The sequence below is a fragment of the Akebia trifoliata genome, chromosome 7 (genome assembly GCF_017979445.1).
Source record: "Akebia trifoliata isolate Shusen 1 chromosome 7, ASM1797944v1, whole genome shotgun sequence".
Lineage (NCBI taxonomy): Eukaryota > Viridiplantae > Streptophyta > Magnoliopsida > Ranunculales > Lardizabalaceae > Akebia > Akebia trifoliata.
In genome coordinates, this window is record NC_141381.1 from 23,086,421 (window position 1) to 23,113,844 (window position 27,424).

General features: G+C 35.7%; 1 protein-coding gene across 1 annotated transcript in view; it reads right to left on the reverse strand.

The window, feature by feature from the left end:
• Positions 1 to 1,012: 1,012 nt before the first annotated feature.
• The window catches only part of LOC147398438 (protein MICRORCHIDIA 7-like), a 42,560-nt gene continuing 16,148 nt past the window's right edge, over positions 1,013 to 27,424 (reverse strand). Inside the window, exons 7-21 of the mRNA XM_086447630.1 lie at positions 21,614 to 21,689; positions 20,067 to 20,195; positions 12,681 to 12,779; positions 10,815 to 10,916; positions 10,246 to 10,407; positions 10,053 to 10,148; positions 9,849 to 9,900; positions 9,650 to 9,761; positions 6,893 to 6,960; positions 6,353 to 6,756; positions 5,842 to 5,939; positions 5,604 to 5,756; positions 5,432 to 5,507; positions 1,648 to 1,770; positions 1,013 to 1,540 (exon numbers count right to left, since the gene is read on the reverse strand). Coding sequence (XP_086303756.1) covers positions 1,457 to 1,540; positions 1,648 to 1,770; positions 5,432 to 5,507; positions 5,604 to 5,756; positions 5,842 to 5,939; positions 6,353 to 6,756; positions 6,893 to 6,960; positions 9,650 to 9,761; positions 9,849 to 9,900; positions 10,053 to 10,148; positions 10,246 to 10,407; positions 10,815 to 10,916; positions 12,681 to 12,779; positions 20,067 to 20,195; positions 21,614 to 21,689 — 1,834 coding nt within the window. The 3' untranslated portion in view covers positions 1,013 to 1,456. The remainder of the gene's footprint in view (positions 1,541 to 1,647; positions 1,771 to 5,431; positions 5,508 to 5,603; positions 5,757 to 5,841; positions 5,940 to 6,352; positions 6,757 to 6,892; positions 6,961 to 9,649; positions 9,762 to 9,848; positions 9,901 to 10,052; positions 10,149 to 10,245; positions 10,408 to 10,814; positions 10,917 to 12,680; positions 12,780 to 20,066; positions 20,196 to 21,613; positions 21,690 to 27,424) is intronic.

A 27,424-nucleotide genomic window follows, 5' to 3' on the forward strand; every position in this document is an offset into this window, starting at 1 on the left:
GCAACCTCTAAGGGTATTACTTCTTGTCCCACAGATTCTTCATTGAAATCATAGTTGAAATTTACGTAGATGTGAAGAAGAACGAGAACAAAGGAGAGGGGAATGAGAAAGAGTGGGAGAAGAAGAATAGTAGGAAGAGACAATGACATTCGGTTGCACTGGTGGGTGTATGAGTAAAAGTGGTATTGTAGACAACAATTACTTTTTTATGGGTGAAAGCAATAAAATGGGTGAGCTGAGCAAAATGGTGGGTACAAATAACGCCCCCCCTCCCCTCCCCTTTTCTAAACATGTTTTGGTCAATATTTGACATACTACGTGTGTTCAAATTGATCCTTTTCAGTTTAGTAATCTCTTCCACAAATTAACAAATGACCTAAATACCCTCAACTTCAAACTCTAAACTAGAAACCTTTCTTTTTTTTTCTTTAAAAATAAATAAATAAACAAAACAAAAAAATCTATCATCGTCAAACTCTACGATAACTTAATAAATCTATTTGACTCAAAATTCAACCCCTTGCCAAAAACCCTTGATTTTCATAAGTCAAAAATTCGATCTCATTCTTGAGGATGGAGGGGTTGATGGAGACAAAATCTTTGATGTTTACTAAAGATGATTTTTTTACTGGAGATTGAATAAGTGATTACAGATAAACTTTAAAAGTAGGGACCAAAGGGTGAAACATTGAAAGGAACCGACTACCTGCAGATGACAAGTAATTGCCAATTGCATCCTTACCTTAAAAAAATACATTTCTTTTTTTCCTTATAAAATCTCAATCTTAATCCTACTAAATACTCCTCATGGGAGCAATCTTAAAGATCTCTTTCAACAAGATAAGTCTTACAATTTCAACTCACTTCATCTTTCCTCTCTAATTCTCTTGATGATCATATGAAGTGCGAATTAGTTGAACATGATGAAAAAGAAAAACAAAGAAGATGGGAGTGTAATCCTCTCTTCTTTAATGGAGATGGGAAAGGCGACAACCACAAACAATCACAGGGCTTTGGTAAAAGAAGATTAAAGTGAGTACAATCTTTTAATTTTTGGAATGCAACGATACATAACAGACTACAAGTGCTCCTGAATAATATTAAGATTGAAATTTTTTCCTAAAGGGCCTGGAGACATGGAATGTGTAATCTAGTGTTCTGATACAAGAACAATAAAGCAAAACAATAGTCATCTTACATAATACAAAGATATAAACAACTCAGCTAAAGCTTCCACTGCTTCTAGATAATATCTCCATCACTTCCAAGATATTAATAAACAGGTGGGGGTAAACAGAGGTAAGTGTTGACTGAGCATTCAAAGAACGAGATTTCCCAATTTGGAGATTCTGAGATTGGGTCGAATCATCGCCAAATTGAATCAGTAACAAAAGCATCTCCGAGGGTTACGAAACCAACCATCATCATAGAAAGCTACATTGAGACTAAAAAGTCATCATTCTAGTTTGCCATTAAGGGACTTCATATTCTCCAGTAGCCTCAGCTTATCTAGCAACTCTTGTATGGTGTTAGAAGCAACCTTCAAGAAAAACAAAAGATTTTCCTGATGAACTTAAACCACAGAGAAATAGAGTGAACAGCAGAAGAAAAATGAGACTTAACAAATGGATTAAACTGCTTCCACACCTTCAACTTCTTCCTTAGATTCTCCTCCTCAGTGCATCGCCGGTCCCTTTCCTCCGAAAATATATCAATCAGTGCTTCTTGTTCTTTGTTCATCACTTCAATCTTTAGCTCTAATTCCTTAAGCTATTAATACAGAGAGAAACAGAAAACACCACATTAATTGACATTGGTTGGGCAAAGGCCACTCACAAAATAAATCCTATCAAAGGACATGATCATCTTCAAATAAAAAGGACTACAAGTGTCCTCGGGACTCCAATCCATGCCCATGTACGAGACATGCCTCTAACCACCCTACCGAAATGGTATTGACCAGATAAAATCATGTTAGTCTGCAGTATCCATTGTGGGACTAATTCAATTAAGGGGATGGGTGGCTCCCATGTGACAGTGAAATGAAATCATCCACAAACTACATTCTGCCCCACGACCCCCTTTTTATTTAGATAGAAGAGCAACTGCAGTTGCCGATATAACCTGAAGGTTTAAAAAATTCAAACTGCAAACCAAGTGGATGGAGCAACTTCGAGTGCCACTGAAGCCCATCTACATTTTCAATCCACAGATTGAATGAGAGAACAAGTCTATTATTTCCCATTAATCATCATTTCTAACTCCAACTCTTAACCCTATAGAAGACATCCCTAGCTACCTTTATTTATAGGATTCTCTCCTAAACCTAAATCACACATTTACTTAATTACATTCAACAAAAATAAATACCCTACCTACCCATACTTATTATAAAGCTTAACAACTAAGAAAACTAAAAGAAAAATTAATCTAAGCCTAAAGTGACTAGAAAATTGTAATCATAATTGTGGGACATAATTATCATGTCTACCCAACCTCCAAGTACTCATCTCCAAGGTGTGGGACAACCCCCCCTATTTATCTCTCTATCTTATCTAAAAGATCAATGAAACTTAGATTTTTTGTCAAGTAAAGCAAGTGCCAAAAATCCTTGATTTATTCAACAATGATAACAACAAAGCCTTAACACAAAAAAAGATTTGGAAAGGATCGAGATGGACACACATGGCATTATTTGAATCGGGAGCTGATGAACCAACATGGTAGGAAGGTCAGGGAGCAATCTCAACTGGGGTTATACATTGTTCTGACTTGTTAAGGACACTCTGAGCTTAGAGGTTTGAGGAGGTCAGCATAGAGCTCGAGGTAAAGGAAGGATGGAAACAAGAAGACAAAATCGAGAGAATTAAGAGCTTGGTACTAGAAGACATGAGGTTGGGACCAGAAGATGCAAGGTCAGGGATGGTACTAGAAGACATAAGGTCGAGGGGATTCTCTCTCGAATGGTGTACCATGACAGATCACGCCAAATCTCTTATTTAGCGGAATTTCATTATTAGAATGTTACCAAAGCAAGATTTCTTAATGGGGATAGGGAAAAATGTGGAAAGGGTATTCTAATTACGGTCAATTATTATTATTTTTACCTATTTAAAATGCTAAAGGCAATTGCAAAAGGGGAGGAGAGAAGAGAATATGTAATGGAGAGATTCATTATAGTGGAATGACTCTCCGAGGCCATAAACGTAGGCATGTTTGCCAAACCATGTAAAAACCTCTCGTGTTCTCTATTTTCTTTGCCTTTTCTATTATTTTGTGGGTTTAATGGTGTGATCTTGACCCAAATTATGACCTCGAGGTGTAATACAAAAAAACACCTCTACAATTGGTGTCATCCGTGGGAAACGAATATAGAAGCACTAGAAACCATGCAGAATGGTCGAGGTTAGGGACTACACAAAGATCAACCCTCGACAAGTTTAGGGTTTCGATCTAGTTTCATCCAAGGATGACAGTTTGTTAGTCAGATTCTATTAGCAAGTTGGGTGAGTACTGCGATAAAATAATCAGATTTGTTCTTTGATGAACAAGATTTTTGGTGAGGAGACCCAGATCTGAAGAAAAGGACAATACGTTATTTTTCAAGGAAAGAAAAAACTGATTTCGATACGTTAAGAAGTCAATGGCCGCGATTGAATCAATGTCTTCTGTAATGGTTGCTGCAGAAAAAATAAAGAAGAGTGAGACATGGTAACGCGTGGGTTACACTGTCACGTGGTGTGTGGTAGCATATAGAAGAAGGAACATGTGTGGGTATGCACATGCCGTAGCATGAAGAAAAAGTTGTTACTGTCAACAACACTATCATCTTCAAGGTTTTCTCCACACAACAAGGGTATACCACATGAATATGGTAGGAGTACAACACCATAAGGAGTGCATCATAGGCTCAGTTAGGAACACGTCAAAAAGCTCATGTCACAACATTCCCCAATTCCTATAGACGGCGCCAATTCTAAAGGTGCTTTTTGTGACAGACCTCGAAATTATGATTTGGATTAAGATCACACCATTAAACTCACATAATAATAGAAAAAAACAAAGAAAATAGAGAACACGGAAGGTTTTTACGTCATTCAAAAAATGTGACTATGTCCATGGGCTCGGAGAACCATTCCACTATGATGAATCTCCTCATTACATGATTTCTTCTCCTCCCTCTTTTTTCCTCTCCTCTCCTTTTACAATGGTCTTTAGAACTTTAAACAGAAAAAACCCTAACCCTAGAAAAGAAACTCTAATTAAATTACCCTTTCCACATTTTTCCTATCCTCGTTAAGAAACCTTGCTTAATTAGAGCCATTTCTGATTTGGTGACATTCTAACAATGAAATCCTTCCAAAATCACACTCATATCCTGCCAAATAAGAGATTTGGCATGGTATGTCATGGCATACCATTTGAGAGAGAATCCCCCTGACCTTATGCCTTTTGGTACCGACTTTGACCTTGTGTCTTCTGCTCCCGACCTCAACAAATCTTGCTCTTATATTCCACCATGTCTAGAGTCAAGTCTTTTGTTATCAAAAGTGAATTCATATACGCTTTCACCAATTCCACCCATGTTCTTTTGGGTTCTCTGCAACTCGAATATTTCTTCTAATTGTAGTCATAATTGGTCTTCGTCGAACACGCCCCAATCGTTTCAATCGACTTTCTCTTAGTTTCAATTGTTTCAACGCATTTTGTCAAATGCATTCATTTCTAATATTTTCACTCATCCATCTCAACATCCTCTCTACAATGCTTTGATTAACAGATGCTACATATATTGATCACAAAAACTTAAATTCTTAAACATAGTTTATATTTGTATATCGATTACAAAATTTCATTTTATATTGATAACAAACAATTAATATTCATAAACATCGTAACAATCAACTCAGAAGAGTTTTTCAAAATGTACCCGAGTTAAACCGGTTTTTGACAAGTCATTAAGATGGTGAAATTCCCAAAGGCAAAAATCATTTAGAGGCCTCTGAGTCCAAGACGAATAGCTCAAGTCAACCTATACTCATCCGTTTTTTCGAAACAATGTCCAATGCCCAATGTCAACTTCAATGTCAACTTCAATTTGATCACAAGATGGTTACCACACTTGTTCTCTAGATCTTAGTCTAATATGTTCCACGAATGGCCAAAAGAATGCACAATATTGAATGATTATGATCATCCATATGGCCTCATGACTCTGGCCCAGATTTCTTAGTTGGAACTTATCAAATGGCCGTCTTTACTCTCCATGTGCATAGACAGATAACCCATGACTGTCTTCCGTGAAGCAGTGCAGGATCTTTGAAATTATGTTCAGACAAGTGAAATATAAAAAATGAAGCAAAAAATCTGAACAGATGGAAGGGGGAAATATTGGCCTAATATGTTGGTAAAGGGTACCAAGCACACTTACTTGAGCTTCTAGTGCTTTACACTTATCTTTTTCAAACTGTAAATCAGACAAGAACACCTCCTCCCTTTTCTTTAACCTACAAAACAGAGCATGTTTGGATGGTTGGGCTTGGAACTCAAAATATATGATCAAAGAAACATAAAATGAAAGAACATGGAGACAGAATAACCACCTCTCCTTAAGTTCATGGTTCTCAATTTTCAACTGATCTAGACTATGCGCATCTGAGTTAGAAGGATGTCCATTTAATAGGGACTCCAGTGATTTTCTCCGATCTCTTTCAAACTCTAACTCACGCTTGAATGACTCCTCCATTTTCTTTAGTCTATGGAGTGTAAACATTGTAAGAATTAGGTCCGGAGGTATTATAGCAAGCAAACAGAAGTTCAATAAGGGAGGAACATATCCACCTGTCCTTTAATTTGCGATTCTCTACATTCAACTGATTTAGACCAGGTGCATCCGAGTTAGGAACACATCCATCTCCAATATGTGTAACAACAGATGCCTGTGGAACAAAGAAACAATTAAAAAATGTTAATGTGCAAACCCTGAAACATAATGAATTATGGCCACTTCACATTAGGACTCGGTCAACAATCGGTCAAATTTCCGATAGAGTAGAATACTATTCAAACACTAAAGCCCGTTGCCTCACTTCCATGGCAGTACTCAGAATATACAATCAAATTCATCAGAAAGATAACAGGGATGCTTAGACTCGCTTTTTGAGGCCCAAAAGATTAATATTGTGATATTGCTGACAAAAGCCGTTAATATCGAAGAGAATACTGTAAATGGAAAAATCATGGCATAGTAACAAGAAATGAAAGCTCAAAAAATTAGGTTATCAATTGGCAATATGGCTTTACCTGAAACATAACTCATGTACAATAACAGGCACTAAAGAGTCGAAATTACCATTGGCTGCAAACATGTAGCAGTTTGAACATTTCTTCCACTTGATGCATGATCTAACTCCATTCCACTATTTTCTGAATTCTGAGAAAAGGATCGAGTAAAACGAGAGCTCTCTTTCTTTAAAGATTTCTGAGTATCAGTTGGTTCTCTGCTGGGAGGGATGGTTTGCATCTCACAATCACTATCATTGTCTGCAAAAGGTGATGCTGGTTCAGAAGAACTTGAATTGCCTCCATCTTTAGTGTTTCCATGTTTGGGATCCCATGTTTTAGTAGATTCTATGGGATGTTTTCTTCCTATCTTCTTGTGATTTAGACTGGCATGACACTTGTCTCTATTTGGAAGGGAATTAGATTTCTTTGAATGTCTAGATGATTGTCGCAGAAGATACTCAGGTGAATTCTCTGTAGTATTATCATATATCAAATTATCAAAAAAAAGTTTATCATATATCAACTAAAAAAGGCAAGGATATGATGAAAACAAGATTATCTTCACAATCCAAATTTGAACAAAATAAATAAGTACTGCATAAGATACCTGCAGACTCATTTAGAAGCTTTTTATTACGCCGGGGAGCATAGCCAATTTTATGGCATAAAGTGGACCTGAATAAAACAGTGGACATAAATTAATACACTGATGAAACCTCTGATGCAGTGCATAAGGTTTTCGTCTTCTACACTTAGTGTTGTGTGTTAGTTTTCATTTGTTTGTTATTTCTGTTATAGTTGGTTGTTGGAGCGAGTTAGTTAATTTTTTGTTACTTTTGTTAGTAACAACCTGAAATAGTTAGTTGTTTGTTGGAATTTAGTATTGTTAGTTTCTCTTTAGTTTTACTTTGTTGGTTTAAGTGTTCGTGTAAGGGTAGTGTAGTCATTTCACTTGGGCTGTTATGTTTCTGTTTTACTTATGAATAGGCTATCAAATGTAGTTGTAAATCAGTTTTTAGTTGAATGAAATATATTCAGGAGAGAGTTTTTTCTTTCAACTTAACTTCTCTTGAAGTTTTCACACAAATTAGTCCAAATTTCCAGATCTAATTGCATCATTTGGTATCAGAGAGAAGGGAATTCAATCTAATTTCAGATCTGCTGACGATTGTAGATTTTCAGATCTTTTTCCAATTTCAAAGTTGTTGAACATTGAAGATTTTCACAACTGTTTTCAATTTCACATATGTAGAAGTTGTAGATTTTTCAGATCAGTTTCAAATTACAGACTTGTTGAAATTGCAAATTTTCAGATCTGTTTCCAATTTCAGATATGTTGAAATTGCAGATTTTCAGATCTGTTGAAGTTGGTGATTCGATTCAGAAGTTGTGTCATCAGATGTTCAAAATGAATCGACAACCACGAGGATGAAATCAACGTGGTCGGGGACGCGCCAATGTCGCCATTAATTGGGAAGGAAACATGGCAGCACAACATCTTAATCCACAAGATGAGATGGAACACCTTCGAAGACAAGTTGAGGCTTTAACTAAAATGGTTCAGTGCCTTCAACCTCCAATGAAGCAACCTCGAAGGCTTCAAACTCCTCGTTCTACATCTGAAGACGATGATACTTCTAACTCAAGCTCCACCAGCTTCGAAGATCCTTTGGGGATGAATGAAAGTAGTAATTTCCAATTGGAGAATAGTAGATCTACCAGAATTTCAAGGTAGACTCAATCCGAAGGAATTGTTGCTTGAATTAATATTCTTGAATGAGTTTTGGAGTATATTGAGGTTTCTAAGCAACGAAAGGTGAAATTAGTTTCCATCAAACTCAAGGGAAGAGCCTCCGCATGATAGAAACAATTGTGACTGAGTCAAGTTCAAAGAGTCAAATGGAATATCAAGGATTGGTGCAAGATGAACAAGAAGCTCAGGATCAATTTCTTCCTTGCAATTACATGCAAACCATGTATAAAGCCTTGCACAATCTTCGACAACATAGGAGTATGGCTGAATACATCGAGGAGTTCTATCAATTCTTAGAAAGAATTGATTTGAACGAAACCGAAAAACAAATGACTGCAATGTATCTTAATAGCTTGAGGCCTTCTATTCAAGATATCCTTACTCAGTCTACAAAATTTGTGGACAGTTTCGGAGGCTCATAATCGAACTTTGTTGGTGGAAAAGCAGCAAAGTAAAAGTATACCAAGGTATGGACAACAACCTCAAGGTAACTCTATGGCAAGACAACCATTTCGTGTTGATATCATGGTTGGCAACTCGTCGAGTATGAATAAAAGTGATATTGCCGGGGTTGGACAACAAGAACAATCTATTCCTATTGTCCCTAATTAGTCTAATAAAAATCGATTTGGGGCTGGAAATTAGTTCCAAGGTAGCAAACTTCAAGTGTTACAAATGTGGGGAGTCTGGGCACAAGTCTTCAGACTATAAGGAAGATAAATGGTCATCACAATAAAGCACTTTTATTGAAGGAAATAGTGGAATCAGAACCAAATGAAGAGCTACTCATCTATGATGAACCTCCCAGTGAGGACATTGGTAGAGATCTTGATTAAGAAGAGGGACTAGCACTCATGATAAGGAAAACTCTCATTGCTCATAAGCATCAAAGTGAGGAAATTGTGGAAACAAAACCAATAAAAGAGCTACTCATCTATGACCAGCCCCTAAATAAAGAAATTGAAGATTTTAAAGAAGAAGAAGCGTTAGCACTCAAGATGAGGAAAGCTCTCCTTGTTCCTAATCATCAAAGTGAGGGAGATTGGACTTAGCTACCAATGATTGGACATTTCAATATTTCTAATTTCTTTAATATGAAGCATCTTGTTGCTTATTATGCCGTTGACATGGGCGATATTGATGCTCCTCCAACTTGAGGACAGGTTTTTCTTTAGAGGGGGAGTCTGATGTAGTGCATAAGTTTGTTGTCTTCTACATATAGTGTTGTGTTTGTTCCCATTTGTTTGTTATTTCTGTTATAGTTAGTTAATTGTTTATTACTTCTGTTAGTAACAACCTGAAATAGTTAGTTATTGGAGTTACTTAGTATTTTTGTTTTCTCTTTAGTTTTCTTTTGTTGTTGCAAGTGTTCATGTAAAGGTAGTGTAGTCATTTCACTTGGGCTGTTATGTTTATGTTTTACCTATAAATAGGTCATCAAATGTAGTTGTAAATCAATTTTTAGTTGAATGAAATAGATTCAAGAGAGTTTTCTCTTCCAACTTAACTTTTCTACTTCTCTTGAAATTTTCACAAAAATTAGTCGAAATTTTCAGATCTGATTACATCAACTTCCTTGCATCCCAATCCAAAGTAAAGATGAAAACAAACCAATATGTCTTTTGCATCTGTATTAATCGTGCTTCAAGTCTTGAAAGCACTGTTGTACGCTCGAATCCTTGCTTATCATGAGCTGGCTCAACAAAATTAGCCTCTAATACACCTGGGGAATGGAAAGAAATTGCATTTGAAATGAGTATGACATTAGCTAGTCGATGTAAAATCAAGATTACAAACACAGAACTAATACCTATAACTCCACGTCCATCACTTCCTGCGGTATTCCAAACTCTCCAGAATGGCTAACAAAATAATAACACTTTCAGGTAAGAACAGTTCATGAAATGGCTCCCCATCCTCATAAGAATGTATGTGCTACCAAATAAAACAATGGGAACAAGCCAAATATTAATCATATTGACTAAGATCCTGATCAAGCATGGGAAAGACAAACCTTAATAAGCCGATTCTTGTGATAAACATTAAATCCTTGAACATCAAGATGATTTTTCGCATCCTTTACAAACCCAATTGTCACGACAGCAACCATCTAATATCCAGGAAGTACGCAATCAAGGTTTAGTTGGAATTAATGCCAAAAGCATTCAAGGAAATCAAATGAAATGTTCACTATGAAAATAAATTACATTTGGATTCTTTGGAACACCATCAGCACCCGCCTGCGGCTTGTATGTAATCTTTTGAATTATCATCATATCATTCACTAAGTTATGGTGCTCAACATCTTTTCCACGCAAAACAATCCGGAAGCCAGGTGGAAGTCTGAGATAGATAATTGATGCATAGCTCTGTAAACATTGAGATGAAAATATATGTTCAGAGAGAGAGAGAGAGAGACTGTAAACATTGGTATAAAAATATATGTTGAGCGAGAGAGAGAATAACCATGATTAGAGGACTAAACAGAAGCAAGAAAGATGCATGAAGGTACTCAATTATTAGCTATTCAAATCAGGTAAGAAGTTGAGAGAATTTCAACCACAGAGAATATTAAGAAGAATAATGATTTTCTGACGTCTCCCTCTGACATACGCCCCAATCACAAAACTGTAGATCATGTGCCTCGGGATACACAGAACCATAAATCTTTTTCTTATGTATCCCGAGGCAAATGATCTACGGTTCTGTGACGGGGGCATATGTCAAAGGGGGGCATCAGATTACCACAACTCTATTAAGAATAGCAGAAAGATACCCTCAATGAATTTCGATAAGTAAGGAAATGTCTGGAGTTGGGGAATTGCTTTGCCAATTCTATCTTCTTCTCATCTCGATTGACACCTCTAATTTGAATGTCCTGTCATTTCAATTACATCATTAATGTCATGAGTAACCTATGCCAGTTAAGAGTAATTCCATTCAAATATCATAAGTGCCAACTTTTATCGATAAAAAAAAAATAAGTGCCAACTTTCACTCAGAAGAACTGCCAATCAATTCACTAAAAAATAAAATAAAATAAAAGACCAATCATTATGTAATTCATGAAATTATCAAGGGTTTAAATCGGTAAGGGAAAACTTTGGAAAAAAACAGGAAAAAAAATGGGAAGAAACAAGAACAAAATGGGAAAAAATAATTATTATAAATTATAAAAAAAAAAACTATTATATATATATATAGAATAATGCTGAAGTGACCTCAAGATTGTACCTCATATCGCACATCCTAACGTGAAAGTGTATAGGAGCCATAGAAGCTTTTCATCAAGATATGAGTGAAAAAGTATCTAAGGTTCCCACACACTTTCACGGCAGGATGTGCCATATGAGGTACAATCCTGAGGTCACTCCAGCAAAACTCATATATATATATATATGGGAAATGTTCAGCACCAAACATTTTTCAAAACATGGGTTAGAAGTTTTGGAATGGGCTGATTTTTGGTGAGGATGATCTCTACGGTGAGGAGATCATCATCACCAAAAATCAGCCCATTCCAAAACTTCTAACCCCATCAAAAATGGTATACAAAAAATGGACAGTCCACGATTTTTCAACTTGTAAACATGGGGCTAGAAGTTTTGGAATGGGCTGATTTTTGGTGAGGATGATCTCCTCACCGTAGAGATCATCCTCACCAAAAATCAGCCCATTCCAAAACTTCTAACCCATGTAGGACAAAAATGGTTGGCCAAAATGTTTGGTGCTGAATGGGACCCTATATATATATATATGGGTCCCATTTGGCAGCCAACATTAGGGAGCCAGCACCTTTGCCCTATATGGGTTTGAAGTTTCGGAATAGGCTGATATTTTGTGAGTATGATCTCTATGGTGAGGAGATTATCCTCACAAAATATCGGCACAATCTGAAACTTCTAACCCCATCAAAAGTGGTTTACAAATTAATGGCAAAAAATTGATGGTCCACAATTCTAAACAGCTTTTGATGGGGTTAGAAGTTTCAGATTGGGCCGATTTTTTGTGAGGATCTCCTCACCATAAAAATCATCCTCACAAAAAATCAGCCCAATCAGAAACTTTTAAACCATGTGAGACAAATTTTGGCTCCCTAACGTTGGCTGTTGAACACTACCCTATATATATGTATATATATATATATATATTAGACATTTTTTCTAAGTTTTCAATATATTTTTTAGCATAATAATACTATTTAACACCTATGCATGTTTCCACACGCTTATACATATTATGATGCTAAAAAAGTCTAACCATGAACGCATCTTTTGAGAAAAATAACACACTATTGAAAAAGAAAAAACATAACATCAAGACCTTATCATCAATTCCCACACTAAACAACATTTATGAACTAAATCATGAACCACCATAAGGCCATAGAAATTAACCATATACCTAAAAAACATGGACTATTATTATTATTATTATTATTATTATCATTATTAAAAAAATTGTTTTTATAACATGTTTAAAACGTAAATAAAATGCATTTTTATTTTAAAGAAAATTAAGTTCCCTTTATTTATTGTTTTAACCGTTGAGGTACAAAACGTGTTCTAGACTTTTTCAAAAACAGAAAAAATGGAATTTTTTGTAACTAGGCAAATAAGTGCAAGGGGTAGAGAAGACATACATATCGATCAGTATCAAAATCAAGTTCCAGTTCTCCTTGATCATCCTCCCAGAGATTGTAAATGATTATACGTGTACCTTGATCATTCATCAAATTGAACTGCAAAAGTAATACAACAATTTAATTGAATATATTTTTTTAAAATAAAGTTAATTAAGATTGAAGATAATTTTTAACACAAGGATTAATTAAGCCACACTGGTATAATTCAATTTAGCTTATTTTACTCCCAGACAGTAATCTCATAAAATCATAGTTTCCCATGGTGTTAACAAATTCCACAATTGAGGAAGAGAAGGGGTGGGGACAAGTGCATCAAACAAGAAAAAGTAGAAGAATTGGTTTAAGAAGGCTAACATAAGATACGTTCTTGCATGAAAATAGCTGAGAAAATATGCCATCACACATAGACAAAAGGAAAATGCTGAAGTAACATTAGAAACCATAAATGCTTTTCCTCGAGATATGAGTGAAGAGCATCTATGGTTATGTGTGCACCACCACAACAGCAATGTGAGAATCGATGTACATTTCAATGTTACTCCAACACGACTCTAGAGAAAATTAGCATGATCTGAAAGCATACATGGTGAATAGAGTGTACATCGAAGACCAAATCATTTAGAATATCTCTGTTACAACTGGTGTGACTATGACAATCTTTTGCTTGAGTAGACAATGACAATCACGAGCATACCATTCAGAGTGTTCCAGAAGAGAAAAAGACATTCAAAGTCATTGTGAATGGATGGAGTGTGCACGTGAAATTTATGGATGAGCACCATTACATGGACCCTTCCCATTGGATCATTAGATTTCATGTTTTTTATTTAGTTTATGTTAAGAGAGTATTTTAATGTTTAGGATGAGTATTTGGGGTTATTTTCATATATTATTAACCTATGGTGTTAGTACAAGTATTTATGGGCAATTTGGTAATTTTATAATATTTCTTAGTGAGTTTTCATTGGCTGAAAATTCAAGGGAAATAAAGTTATGGGATTCGGACATAAATGGTATTTTTATTTTGTTTTATTTAAGTTGTTTAAATATTATTTACAACCATTGGATCTCATTATTTTAGTTGAATGGTTGAGATTAGATTTAGGGTCTAGAGAAAATTATAAGTACATAATTTTCTCTAATGATGAATAAAAATAGAATTTGAGCTTTGATCTTCCCAGCAATGGGTGTGATGTGAGGCCATTTTGGAATGAGTCGAAAATAATATTCGTTTTCTCTATCAAGATAGGTATTTACTGTTTTCTTAACATCTTTTTTCTTACATTCTTTTTAATTTTCTATTTTGACCACTTCAAAACCATTCATAAACCCTAACCAATCCATTCTATAACCCAAAACCCCATCAAAATTCCTTCATCCATTGAAACTTAAACCTAAAACCCATAAAAACCCAACCTAACCCTTCCCTACTCGAATCGAATCGTTCCGAACCACCTTAAGCCTTTATTTTTCAAGCCCTACTTGATGTCCAACACCATGACAACCAACCAAAACCTAACCACCTTCCGTTTTTTTAGCCTAAAACTTCTCCAAACCTTTTGAACTTCTTGTCCAAAATATCAGCACTACTTATTTGGTTATTTTTGCATTGAAATTGAACTTAGAAATCCAACTTTGAGGTCGTGGGTTCAAGTCCAGCTTCCCCATTTAAAAAAAAACTAAGAAATCTATTTTGAATCTAATTGAAATCCGAGGCTTGAATTGCTATTACTGTGGGATTGTGACCAACCTTGGATTCTCTTGCATATCTATGAATGTATGAGCTCACGATATGTTTACATTGCTTATAGTAATTAAGTCTGATCTCAAATTGATCATCCTAGGGTAACATCCACGGTCTTACATCAACTTTGATATCAAAGCCTAGCTTTAACTTAGGGTTATTGTTGTCACACATTTAGATTAGGATTCATACAGATTACCTTGTGCGTTGCATTAACTTTTAGGAAACCATAATATTAGGTTGCATATGTTCACTCATAGTGTTAAGGGTGACCACCCTGAGATGGATCTCGTTAAACTTACCCGAGTAGTGGCAGCACTTTCAAACTGTGTGGCTCAAAATACGACCGAGATCAATACCTGTTTGACAGCTTTGGAGTTTGCCTTACAAAAGAGCCCTAATGCCTTAAATGACACTGAGCTCCATATTGGAGGTCAAGGTAGAGGTCCAAGTTTAGGTCAAAGCGAAGGACGAGGTAGATTGACTCCACCACGGTGTGTTGAGGTTCGGTATCCTTATGATCCCAATGATAGAGTTACGCATAACGTCAAGATTGAGGCCCCAAACTTTGATGGACAACTTGACCTAAAGGCCTTTCTTGATTGGTTATCAGACATGTACCATTTTTTTTACTGGCATGAGATGTTTGAAGGTTGTATAGTGAGGTTTGCCAAGATGAAATTAGTGGGCCAAGCCAAACTCTATTGGACTAATGTTGAATGGAGAATTGAGAGAGTTGATGAATATCCCATTGTCAATTGGACTGAGATGAAAGAGAAGCTCAAGGAGAAATATCTTCCCTTATCCTATCAAGAGAGACTTCTAGACCAATGGAAAATCCATTGTTAGGGATCTATGACTACCAATGAATACATCACGAAATTTGATGAGTACATGATGCGATGTGATGTGATGCGATGTCAATGAAAATCCCCGTGTGACCTTAGATTTAGGATGGGTTACGTCCTGAGCTTTACAGAGAGCTCATTCCCCATGATGTTAACACCTTAGATCATGCATATCAGATGGTGCAAGAGTTAGAGAGGTATTTGAAACCGCAACTACTCAATCGATTTGATCCTTGTGGTCAAGAGTTTCAACCTATTGCTCCTGGAGCCAAACATAACCCAAGAAATCTGCCACCCAAGATTTAGATAGGCACTACTTCCAATGTCAATGATGACAAAGGAAAAGCCATAGTTGGTGAGCGTCAACAAGGGGACGACAAAGAAAAATGTTACAAGTACCATGGTTATGGATACCATGCATATCAATGCCCCTTTAGAGACCTCAACAAAACATTGTTGATAGATTAAGCAGAAAAGGGTGAAGATGATCAGATTAGACTTGATGAGGAAGTCTATAATCTTGAGGTTGGTGCTAGTGACAAGGAGGGTTATGATGACCCTGATAGTTACTTGGGTTGTGTTAGGCATGCCCCGTACCTTAATGAGGTCACAAGAGTCTAAGTAGTTAGGTGTGCCCTAGAACAGGAGAAGAAAACAGATGACTGGCGCAAGACTTCTATCTTCCATACTTATACTAAGTGTGGGGAGAAGAAATGTAAAGTCATTATAGATAGCGGGAGTTGCATGTACATTGTATCAACTCATACCATATCTTGCTTTTGGTGTAACTCATGTATCCCACCCCTAGCCTTACAGAGTCGCATGGGTAGATACATCATCTATCCCAATTTCCCAAAGGTGTCAGGTCCTCATTCAGTTTTCATCTTACAAAGAGACCTTGTGGTGTGATGTCTTACCCTTAGTAACCCAAACTATGATGGAGGGTAGGCATACTCGCTCTCAAGTTACGGTTTCACAGATTGTAAGTGGATATGTTTGAAATCTACACTTTACACATTTGAAAACGCATTTTCACTGGACGGTTTTAACACAAGTACTCATCCCCTGTTTACACGTCTACCTATTTACTATGCAGATTTATCTAGTGGGTCTTCCGATAGACATGGGGATCATTCAGACTTTCAATGTTGAGGACTTAGTTCATTTTCATGGCTCAATGATTGTACCTAGTAATCCTCACCCGAGTCGTACCCTTGATCCTATCCAAACAATCCCAATTTCACCTGATCATGTAGACCTACTACTGATTTAGCCATTAAGACCTCATCTGACCCACAATACATACCATCCTAGTTTTCTCAACCTTAACCTCCAGTACCTACTTTACCCACATTAGTGAAAAAATAAAGAATATCATGGATCACCCAGTGGTCTCCACTAGCATGGAGATTATCAAAAATATCTCGTGAAGTGAAGAAACAGACCAAATTCAAATAACACATGGATTATAGAGACAGTTACAGCGGATTGATCCAGACATATTGGAGAGGTAACACAATTTCATCTCACCAAAAGCGAGCTCTTCTCAGTCAAAGAGAGGTGATGAGGATGTCACGAGCATTCCCTTCAAAATATTCTAGAGGAAAAGACATTCAGAGTTGCAGATGGACGAAGTGTGGACATGAAATTTATGGACTAGCACCATTGGACCCTTCTCATTGGGTCATTATATTTCATATTTTTATTTAGTTTATGTTACGAAAATATTTTAGTGTTTTAAGGATGGGTATTGAGGGTTATTTTCAGGTATTATGAGCCTATGGTATTAGTATAGGTGTTTGGAGGCAATTTGATAACTTTATAATGATTTTTTAATGAGCTTTCATAGGCAGGAAATTCAAAAGAAATAAAATTACAGGATTGAGACATATATAGTATTTTTTTTTATTTTTTTTATTTAAGTTGTTTAAGTTTTATTTACAACCATTGGATCTTATTATATTAGTTGGATGGTCGAGATTAGATTTAGGGTTTAGAGAACATTATAAATACATGTTCATGGTTGTAATTTTCTAAAACAGGACGATGAGGGAAGAAAAGAAAATATGGGATTTAGGGAATTTGGTTTAGAATTTTGGGTAAGGATTTGGGCGACAATAAGAGAAGGGTTTCCAAAATCCCAATTGGCTATATGTTGAAATGTAAAATACAATTTTCCAATTACAACATTTTGAAATTACGAATAAAGAAGATTTAGGGTATTTAGTTGGAGTTAAGTGACATGGTATAGGATAGGTTAGAAAAAGAGATTAATAAAAAAGGATTAAAGAAAATGGAAAAATACTAAAGGATAAAATAAAATGGGTTTCAAGAATAAAAAATCAAGAATCAAGAATTCACGAGTCAAAAACCAAGAATTCAAGAAAGTTAAGAGAAAATAATAAAAAGAAAAAAAAAATAAAGATTAGAAGAGAAAAGAGAAGGGATAGAATAGAACCTTAGAATTACACTAAGGGTTTCTTAAAATCATATCAAGAATGATGGAGAACTCACTTCACTCAATGAAAGAAACTTGTTCTTTATTCATCAAAATCTTCATTAAAAAAAAAAAACCTAATACAATCTATATAAAGAAAATAAAGTCAAGAATCTTAATCAAACTAAAATACCAAATAAATAACCTATTTTTGTAATTCTTTCATAATTTTCAAATCTTAATAAACTTAAATAAAAAAAACAAACGAAAATTACTAAAATGCCCCTAAATATTATACTAAGGCCATAGCCAATAAAACATGAAAATAAGCCCAAAAAACATTATAAAAAAAAATCTTAAAACAATTCAAAACTAAAAAAAAAAACTAAATCTAAAATAATCCTGAATGATAAATCTAAGCCCAATTAAGTGAACCTAAATAATTACAAATTTTTTGTTGGAACCCTTGACCGTTGACTTGATTTGTGTTCCACATTATTTTCTCTAATGATGAATAAAAATAGAATTTGAATTTTGGTCTTCCCAACAATGGGTGTGGTGTGAGGCCATTTTGAAGTGAGTCCAAAATACCATTATTTTTCTCTATCAAGGTAGGTATCTACTGTTTTTTTAACTTCTTCTTTCTCACTTTCTTTTTAATTTTCTATTTTGACCCCTTTAAACCATCCATAAACCCTAGCAAATCCATTTTATAATCCAAGACCTCATCGTAATTCCTTCATCCATTGAAAGCTAACCCTAATACCCATAAAAACCCAACCTAACCTTCCTTACTCAAACCGAATTGTTCCAAACCACCTTAAACATTTATTTTTCAAGCCTTACTAGTTTTCCAATACCTTAACAACCAACCAAAATCTAATCACCTTATGTTTTTTATAGCCTACAACAACTCCAAATCTTTTTAACTTATTCTCCAATAAATCAACACCACTTATTTGGTTATATTTGCATTGAAATTGAATAGAAATCTATTTTGAGCATCTAATCGAAACCCTAGGCTAGAAGAAGACTTGTATTCCATTGAAACCCATTGTTAGTACTTGAATTGCTATTACTACAAGATTCTGACCAACTTTAGGAATTTTTTATTATCGCTTAGATTCTCTTGCATATCTATGAATGTTTGAACTCACAATTTATGTTTACATTGCTTATAGTAATTAAGTTTGATCTCAGATTCATCATCATAGGGTAACATTCACGGTCCTGCATCACATTCATGCTAAAAGAAGGTTGATAATGCCTTATGATCGACTCACGGGTATGTCATTCCCAATTTCCAACAACCTATTGGCAAGACCTGTGAGTCTTCTTCTAGAGGTTTCCACATCCATATAATTAGGCATGCAAAAGACCACAAGGTCCAGTCCCATAGACATATTCCTTTGTCTCGTGTGTTAAACTCAACATATAAAATCCTTTGAATACTTCTCGAACATATTTAATTCACCCTCCTTTCATGCTATTGTGAACATACTTCAATAACAACATCATGGTTAAATAATCTCTGTTTTGGTTAACGATCCACAACAAAAACTAAAAGATTCCATACTCCTAACAAGCAACAACACTAGACATTGAGTACAATACTATGTAAAAAAGAAAAAAGAAAAAAAAGTCTTCCCATTTCAAAGATGTTTGACATGAAAAAAGATGCATAAATGAAATGACTAATACACAAGGGACAGAGATTTAATCTCGCTTTGAATCTCAAGGAAAACTTTTAAATTTATTACCTTACCTCTTCTATTACTTTCCAAAAGTACCCTTTCAACTTATTTTCTTTCCTCTTCTAACCCCTTTCCAAGAATACTCCTCCAACTTTATTTTCTTTCTTTACTACTCATTTTTCAATATCACCCCTCCAAATTTATGTGTAACTTATAAATAAATAAAAAAACACGGTCCCGATCATATAAACACGAAATCCTGGTTGATATTTACTGATGTATTGATGGTACCATATGTCATTGATGCTAAACCTAAGGACATGTCTCGATCATGGGATTTTGTATTTACACAACTGGGATCATCTGTTTTTTGATGAGTTGCAGGTCATGATTCATAATATAATGACTATGCATATATCACACCATTTACTTAAGGTTGGACAATTTTGAGTAATCCCTTCAAGTTTTGGTGAAAATTGGATAAAACCATCATATTTTCAAGTTGATTACATACCTTGACTTCAGTCTAGTTTTATAGTGATTAACACAAAATGATTAAAATGATATCACCTTCAACATTCACCAAAAATATCGAGTTTTTCCTAAAAGCCTAAGCATTGCAAAAAGTAAATATTATCAAAGTAGAAAAAGAAGAATCACCTGGTGAAAAAGATCTGCTTCACTTGAATAAGGAGACCACTGCACTATCATTTCTACATTTCTATCCCAATCACCAGGAGATGACCTCACCAACTTGTTCCAGACTTTTCCTCCTTTCTCGTAGTCAAGCTTATGTGTTCAACATACATGGCAGCCACATGCAGAAAAAAATAAGACTTTAGAAGTAGGGCTACAGTAGCTTTATCCCACACACACACACAAAAATAATAATCAATTTTCTTGATTTACATTCTCAAATAAGACTTTTTGACTAGTGCAGGATGCAAGGAGATCAAGACAACAACCAATATTTTTTCTAAATTATTTTTATCTGTTCATTTTTTTCTATTTCGAAAAACTATTCCCTAAAACTTCATTATATAACTTTTTCTTTTTTTCCAGAAGTAACAGCCTGGCATTGACCCACAACCTTGTGGATTAGAGAAAATCATCATTAATCAAACTAGAGGATAAACCCAAAAGCAATCTCATTTAAGTTTCCGTGACACACAAATCACTTAAAACGTCAAAAGTTTTCTTAAACATAGAAAGTTTCTTCTTTAATTGAGCAGCCAAAGAATGACACAGAGCAAACACAGCATGAATCGAGAGAAACATTTTTATTTCTTTTGCTTCGGCTTAATTTATCAATCAGTGAGACCTAGCATATCATTATATTTTGTGCATCGATCTGCTGTATGTGGCGATATCTTGTGGAAATACATAGTGCATTGTGGGACCTTATAGATTGTGTTGTGATTGACAATTAGATCTCGTACAACACTTGATATTGTATTGCATGGTGAGAACATACCATTAGATATGATCAATCAAGCGTCTTAGTGCATTGGTCGTTTCTGCTAAAATGCCTTGAAAATCCTAACAAAAGTAATATTTAAGTGGAAATTCATTGAAAATTTTCCAGGTGACACATGCTGTGGGAAGAGATGGGTAGAAGAATAAGAAATAAAGATTAACAAATGGGATGCAATAACTAGACAAGTGAAAGATTATAGTGCTGCTAATGGTCTAAGGTTTGCACTTTAAAGCTACAGAAATATATAATCATTTGTCTTCACAAGAAAATATTTGAACAAAGAAATAAGGTAATACTCAAGGTCTAAAATCTCATCTCGAAGCACTGTTTCTATCAGGAAATAGACATAAGGTAGTGATCAATGTTTTGACCGAAATGAGTATGTCTCTATCGAATTGATCCAACACGGTACAAAACTATAAACCAAGGTAGTAATTACCAAAGTTTATTTGTTTATTTCGACATAGAGATTTCTAATGTAAGCATTAAAAAAGTGATGCAAGCATGGTCCAAAACATCAATACAAAAAGGTTACTATAAGTCGTTTTTCAAAGGTAAGATAACGTATGATAAAGAATATTTATCAAAATTATTGCAACTTGTCATGTGATATGGTTTTTGTAACTACATGTTATTTTTGGGGTAATAAATATGTGCAATGATGTCATTTAATATCATGGAAGTAACAATAATAAAAGGAAAAAAGAAAGAAAAAGGAAAAAACTCTCACAATAGGAACTACAATATCTTGCTTGCCAGTGCTCCTCAAAAATGTGTAAGACAGCAACCCAATGCTCTGTGTGTGGCTAACAAACAGGTTCCACAAAGTAACAATTAGTTCTCTCTAGGAAATGGATAAATTATGACAGTTCATGTGAGAATAACTATGAACTCCCAACAAAATAACATACATAAAAAAAAGCTAAACAATATAAACATAGCAATGAGCATAAGGGCCAGGATCCATAGACAACATTCTAGACAACGTGTTTTGTCTTATATTGGCAAAAAGGTTCGGAATGGGCTTATTTTTTTGTGAGGGTAATCTCTATGGCGAGGGGATCATCCTTGCAAAAAATCAGACCATTCTGAAATTGCTAGCCCCAGTTTACAAGTTAAAGAATTGTGTACCGTTCATTTTAACTGTTAGTTTGTAACCACTTTTCATAGGGTTACAAGTTTTAGAATTAGCTGATTTTTTGTGAGGATGATCTACTCACCACAGAGATCATCCTCACAAAAAATCAGCCCATTCCGAAACTATTTTGCCATTTAGGACAAAACATTGTCTAGAATGTTGTCTACGGATCCTAACCCTGAGTATAATGCCACTTTTTTGCTAGGCAAGCATGGGTTAGAGTTCAGCAGAGAGGGTGGGTTAAATGGGATTTTAACCTAGGTCATGCGATCAATACTCCTCAAGCCTTACCAACATTGATACGTAGGCAACTTCATGAGAACAATGCCATTCATTGTCATAAATAATTTTTAAAAGTGTATTATCTAAAAACAGTTTTTTTCCTAAAATAATTTTTGGCTTCTATGAATGAAACTAAGAATATAGGAGAGGAATTGATAACACAGCATGTGTATGTGATTGCATGTGTGTGTGTGTGTGTGTGTGTGTGTGCATGTCTGTCTTTTTGGCTATAAGATGCAAACAGAAATTTGATGCTCTTGCACCGCAAACAGAAATTGTTGTTTGCATTTGCACACCAACACACCAATTGGCAAGAGAAACTGGCTGCAAAACCGGTTTTATTGATAAGGCAGCTAGGTTGCAACTCAGTCCTCGGGCTCACACAAAAAAATTCTTAAGATGTCCAAGGATAGCCTACCCTAGCCATCAATCCCATAACCATACACATAGATGGTTTTTACATCACACAAAACAAAACAAAAACAAAGAGAATACCTAGGAAATTGGTAAAATATTTAAGCATAATTAAGTTCCAACAAAATGTGCCCTTTCCCAATGTTAGTCCATTTCTTGGTGACAAAGTTAAGGGCATGTTTGGAAAGTTGCACGGAGTTGGAGTTGTAACTCCTACATCTGAACTTCATACAAGTGTTTGGATAAAAAAATTCTAGGAGTTGCAACACCAAGAACTGCTTCAACGCCTTATTTGAAGGTAGTTGTAATTCCCACCTCAATAGGTCGGAGTTGCAACTCCACACAAAAATAAATTAAACCCGACACCTATATGGTTCTTTCTCTCTCTCAACCCCAAACCAAGTAGTTTTCTCTCTCTTCTATGAGCCCTAGACCAGGTAGCAATCTCTCTTTCTTGGATCTTTGCACATCAAACCAAGGTTTCAAACCCTAAAGTAGGGTTTCAATTTGTACACATTTAATTACAAATTCTTCAATTTTACCATGTAGAACTTTCCTTGAAGAAAATAATCTTTTACACATCAACAATGGGAATGAATTGGAGAACGATGTGCTTGTTCTGGAACCATGAAGGAATTTTTCTTTAAGAATTACTTTCCTTAGTAACTTAATAAGATTGCAAATCTTACCAAGGGTCATTCAGCTCAAATGGATTACCAAATCGGCAATCCAACACCCAAGTCTTCTAGATTGCTTGGAAAAAATCTAATCCAAATTATTTTTTTAAAATTTGGCTTGATCCAAGGTTTTGAAAATGGATAGCTACTGAACTCCCAAATTTAATATTAAAATTTAACTGTGAAAATAACCTTTTTAAGTTTATTTTTATAAAAAAAAGTTAATAGAATTTTGACATCTACATCCCAGTGGCATCGAATCATGTTTATGGATGCGACAAGGTGAGCTCAACGACCCTTAGTTGAAATCAAAAGCATCCATTGTCTAATGAATAGGACAGAGGTCTTCCTTCTTCCTATCCCTTCAAGGTCGAACATGAACTCACTTATTAAAGTCAAGCATGTCTTTAATAAGCTCCCTTAAAGTCGAGCTAAGCTTTCTCTTGCAAATCCTCGTGATTAAGTTACTACTTAAAAAGGGCGGGTGGGAATCTCTCGATCCGTTTTCGGGCTATTTTCATTTGGGGATATAGTTTTTTGTAATCCCCTTCAAAAATTCGAAGCTTTATACCATAACACTTCTACGAATGGCTCGTAATGCTACATCTCTTCCGATACCAAGACCTGTTATCTTGACTTATGCTTGTTGTATACCTTGATACACTACTATACAAATAGCAATTCCTACTACCGTTTGAGTAACAAATGACATCCCTCTTCCTGTGCCCCTGAATCCACAAGTACCAGCGAAGGACCACGAAACCACCCGACTTTGTCCATTTGTAACTGTCACAATAGTATTGTTGAAACTTGCTTGAACATGAATAACTCCCTTTGGTATTCTATGTCCATTCTTACGTAAACCAATATGTCTAGGGCTTAAAATGGTACGAATTTTATCCGAAATTCAAGTGATCCAAATCCCAATTTGGCAGGTTTGGTTTCATCAAGTATATCCGAATTAAAATATGATTTAGATATGGGTTGATGTCCCTTGACCCGAGTCGAATTTAGGTCAGATACGGTTCCATCCCTATATCCACCAAGATCCGAATGATATATAACTTTGCAAATTGTATTGTTATATTTTTTAAGTCATCTTTCATCAACGAACAACAATTGGGTTTAGTGGTCAAGGCCTGTCTCCAAAATGGAGAGGTCTTGAGTTCAAGTCACCATTTAGTCACATTTTAGCAATTTTATTTGAAATAGTCTTCAACAATTTGACATTATTCGAGTCAACCGACCCAAGTCAATTAATTCAATTGGATCGAATCCAGATATGGTTTTAATTAAAATAAAATGGTTCGAATATGGTCTTAGCTAGTATGATTCGAGTTGGATTCGAATCTAGATAAAAAAATTAGATATGGATATCGACGTACTCATATCCAGCCCAAACCCAATCCGTTTTAAGCCCTAAATATCTCTATTCCTACATGAACCAATTCTTGATATGGGTTTTGCCATCGTTTATCATCTCATAAATATGAGTCAGGGATAATCACAATAAATTTTTAGTAAAAGCTATGTCTTGGTTCGAGTGGGGATAACATTTGTTTTCTGCATGTCCATAGAGCTTTGAAAAATCCAAACATCTTAAACATAGATATAAAGGTAGGAATTTATCAAACAAACCACACTCCTTCGTATACATCAGGAGTCCATTGTTGAGAAAGGGTTGGAGAAAGCTTGAACCCAATTCCAACAGTGATGAATATAAGCGCAATTGAAATTCCTTGGGAGTAATACATTTGTGTATTGATAAGACCATTCACTATTCCTTGAAGCTCGATCTCTCCTTTGGATGAACCATATAGCCAATAGAAACCATGAACCAGATCCAACATTGATTCCTTCAGACGTGTCAATTGGGCAAATACGCCCATAGTGACTAGGATGGATATCTCGTATCCGAAAACTAGCAGTTCGCCCTGTCAATCCTCCAGGGCCCAAATAACTCGATTTTCGCCCATGAACTATTTGTGTCAATGGATTAGTTCGATCCAAAACTTGAGATAAGGGGTGTAGACCGAAAAATGATTCATAAGTGGTTGTTAATGGAGTTGAAGTTACCAAATTATGAGGAGTAGGTATCAATTTATGCCTAATTGCCCCAGATATAGTTCCTCGAACCGCATTTTCTAAACGAACCAGAGCCAATCCGAATTGATCTTGTAACAGATCCGCTACAGAACGAATACGTTTATTTTTCAAGTGATTCATATCATCAAGTGTACCCATTCCAAATTTCATTCCGATCAAATGATCCGAAGCTGCCAATATATCTCGTGGTAACAAAAATGTATTGTTCTGAGGTATATCAAGATTCAGTCTCCGGTTCATATTTCGTCGACCAATCCTTCCTAATTCACATCTTTGTTGAAAAAATTTCTTTTGTAATTCCTTACATAAGGACTCAGAAAATACCGGATCCCCGCCTACACAAGCAAATTGTTGATAAAACTCTAAAATGGCATTTTCTTTTGACCCAATCTTTTTTTTCTCCTTATCATTCGGGAAAGACAAGAAAATCTCAGGATAGCAAACATTATCTATAATTTCTCTTAGATTCGAACCCATAGCTGATGATGTTTGCTATCTTACTCATTCACTCTGAAACTCCGCGAAGGTCCCAGATTTTTGGCCCTCGTAATCTACTGAAGGCTTTTGCTAACAAGTTGAACAAGTGCAAGAACAAGGGATCTCCCTGACGAAGCCCTTTGGAGCCTTTGAAGAATTCCATGGCATTCCCATTAACCAATACTAAAAAAGAGGCGAACGAGATACACTTTCAAATCCAACAAATCGACCTAACCCCGAACCCCATACGATGCATAAGGTAACCTAAGAACTCCCAATTAACACAATCATACGCTTTTTCAATATCCACCTTATAAACAAGGCCTGGGATTCCATCTTGAGTCTAGAATCAATGCATTCATTCGCAATCAAAACCCCATCCAAAATTTCCTACCTTTGATGAAAGCTCCTTGCTCTTGCTCTTGCTCTTGCCCTTGCCCTTGCCCTTGCCCTTGCCTTATGACTTGAATGATCAAAACCATTGACCTAGAAGCTAAAACCTTTGAGAAAATCTTGTAAACCAAGCTTACCAGGCTAATGGGTCTGAAATCCTTCATCTCTTCGGCTCCTTCAATCTTGGGGATCAAAGTTAAGAAGGTAGGGTTAAGAGGAATAATCGAAGAAACCCCAATCAAAGAAATCTTGAAAAGCAAGCATAAGATCCACTTTAACAATGTCCCAACTGAACTTGAAAAAAAGCCATCGAAAAATCGTCTGGGCCTAGGTCCTTATAACCACTCATAACCCTAATGGCTTGGTACACCTCATCCTCCCCAAAAGGTCTCTCTAGCTAATCATTCAAGTCAAGCGAAATGGAATCATCCAACAAAGGCCTCTCCTCATAATCCTTGGCATACTTCTCATAAAAATCCACGATAGCCTCCCTAATATCTTCCTCATCCTCAATCAACACCCCTCATGACTAGAAGTTTTCATTATTCGACGGGAATTTGTCACCTAATGGAAGAATTTAATATTGTTATCACCCTCCTTCAACCATCTAACCTTGGATTTCTATCTCCAGCTAATTTCTTCAAGCAGAGAAACTTTCTGAAATTCGACCCTACGATTAACCCTTTGCACCCTTTCCTCTGCTAGAATTGCCCATTCCTCTTCCTCCTTTTATGTCTAATCTTTCTATCCTCTCCAATAACTCACGCTTCTTTTGGTCAACCCTATCGAACACTTCTCTAGTCCATCTTTCCAAATTCTTTTTGAGAGCCTTGAGCTTTAATCTAAACCTAGCACCAGGCCTCCCACCCACTGTAAAAGAATTCCACCACCAACGCACCAAATCATGGAAACTCTCATGTTTCAGCCGCATATTCTTGAAGTGGAACGAGGTCCTTCTATTAAGATTAATTCCACCTTTCAATTGAATAGGGGTATGATCAAAAACCAAATTAGGGATTGTCGACTGGATGACCGATTCAAAAAGTTCTTTCCA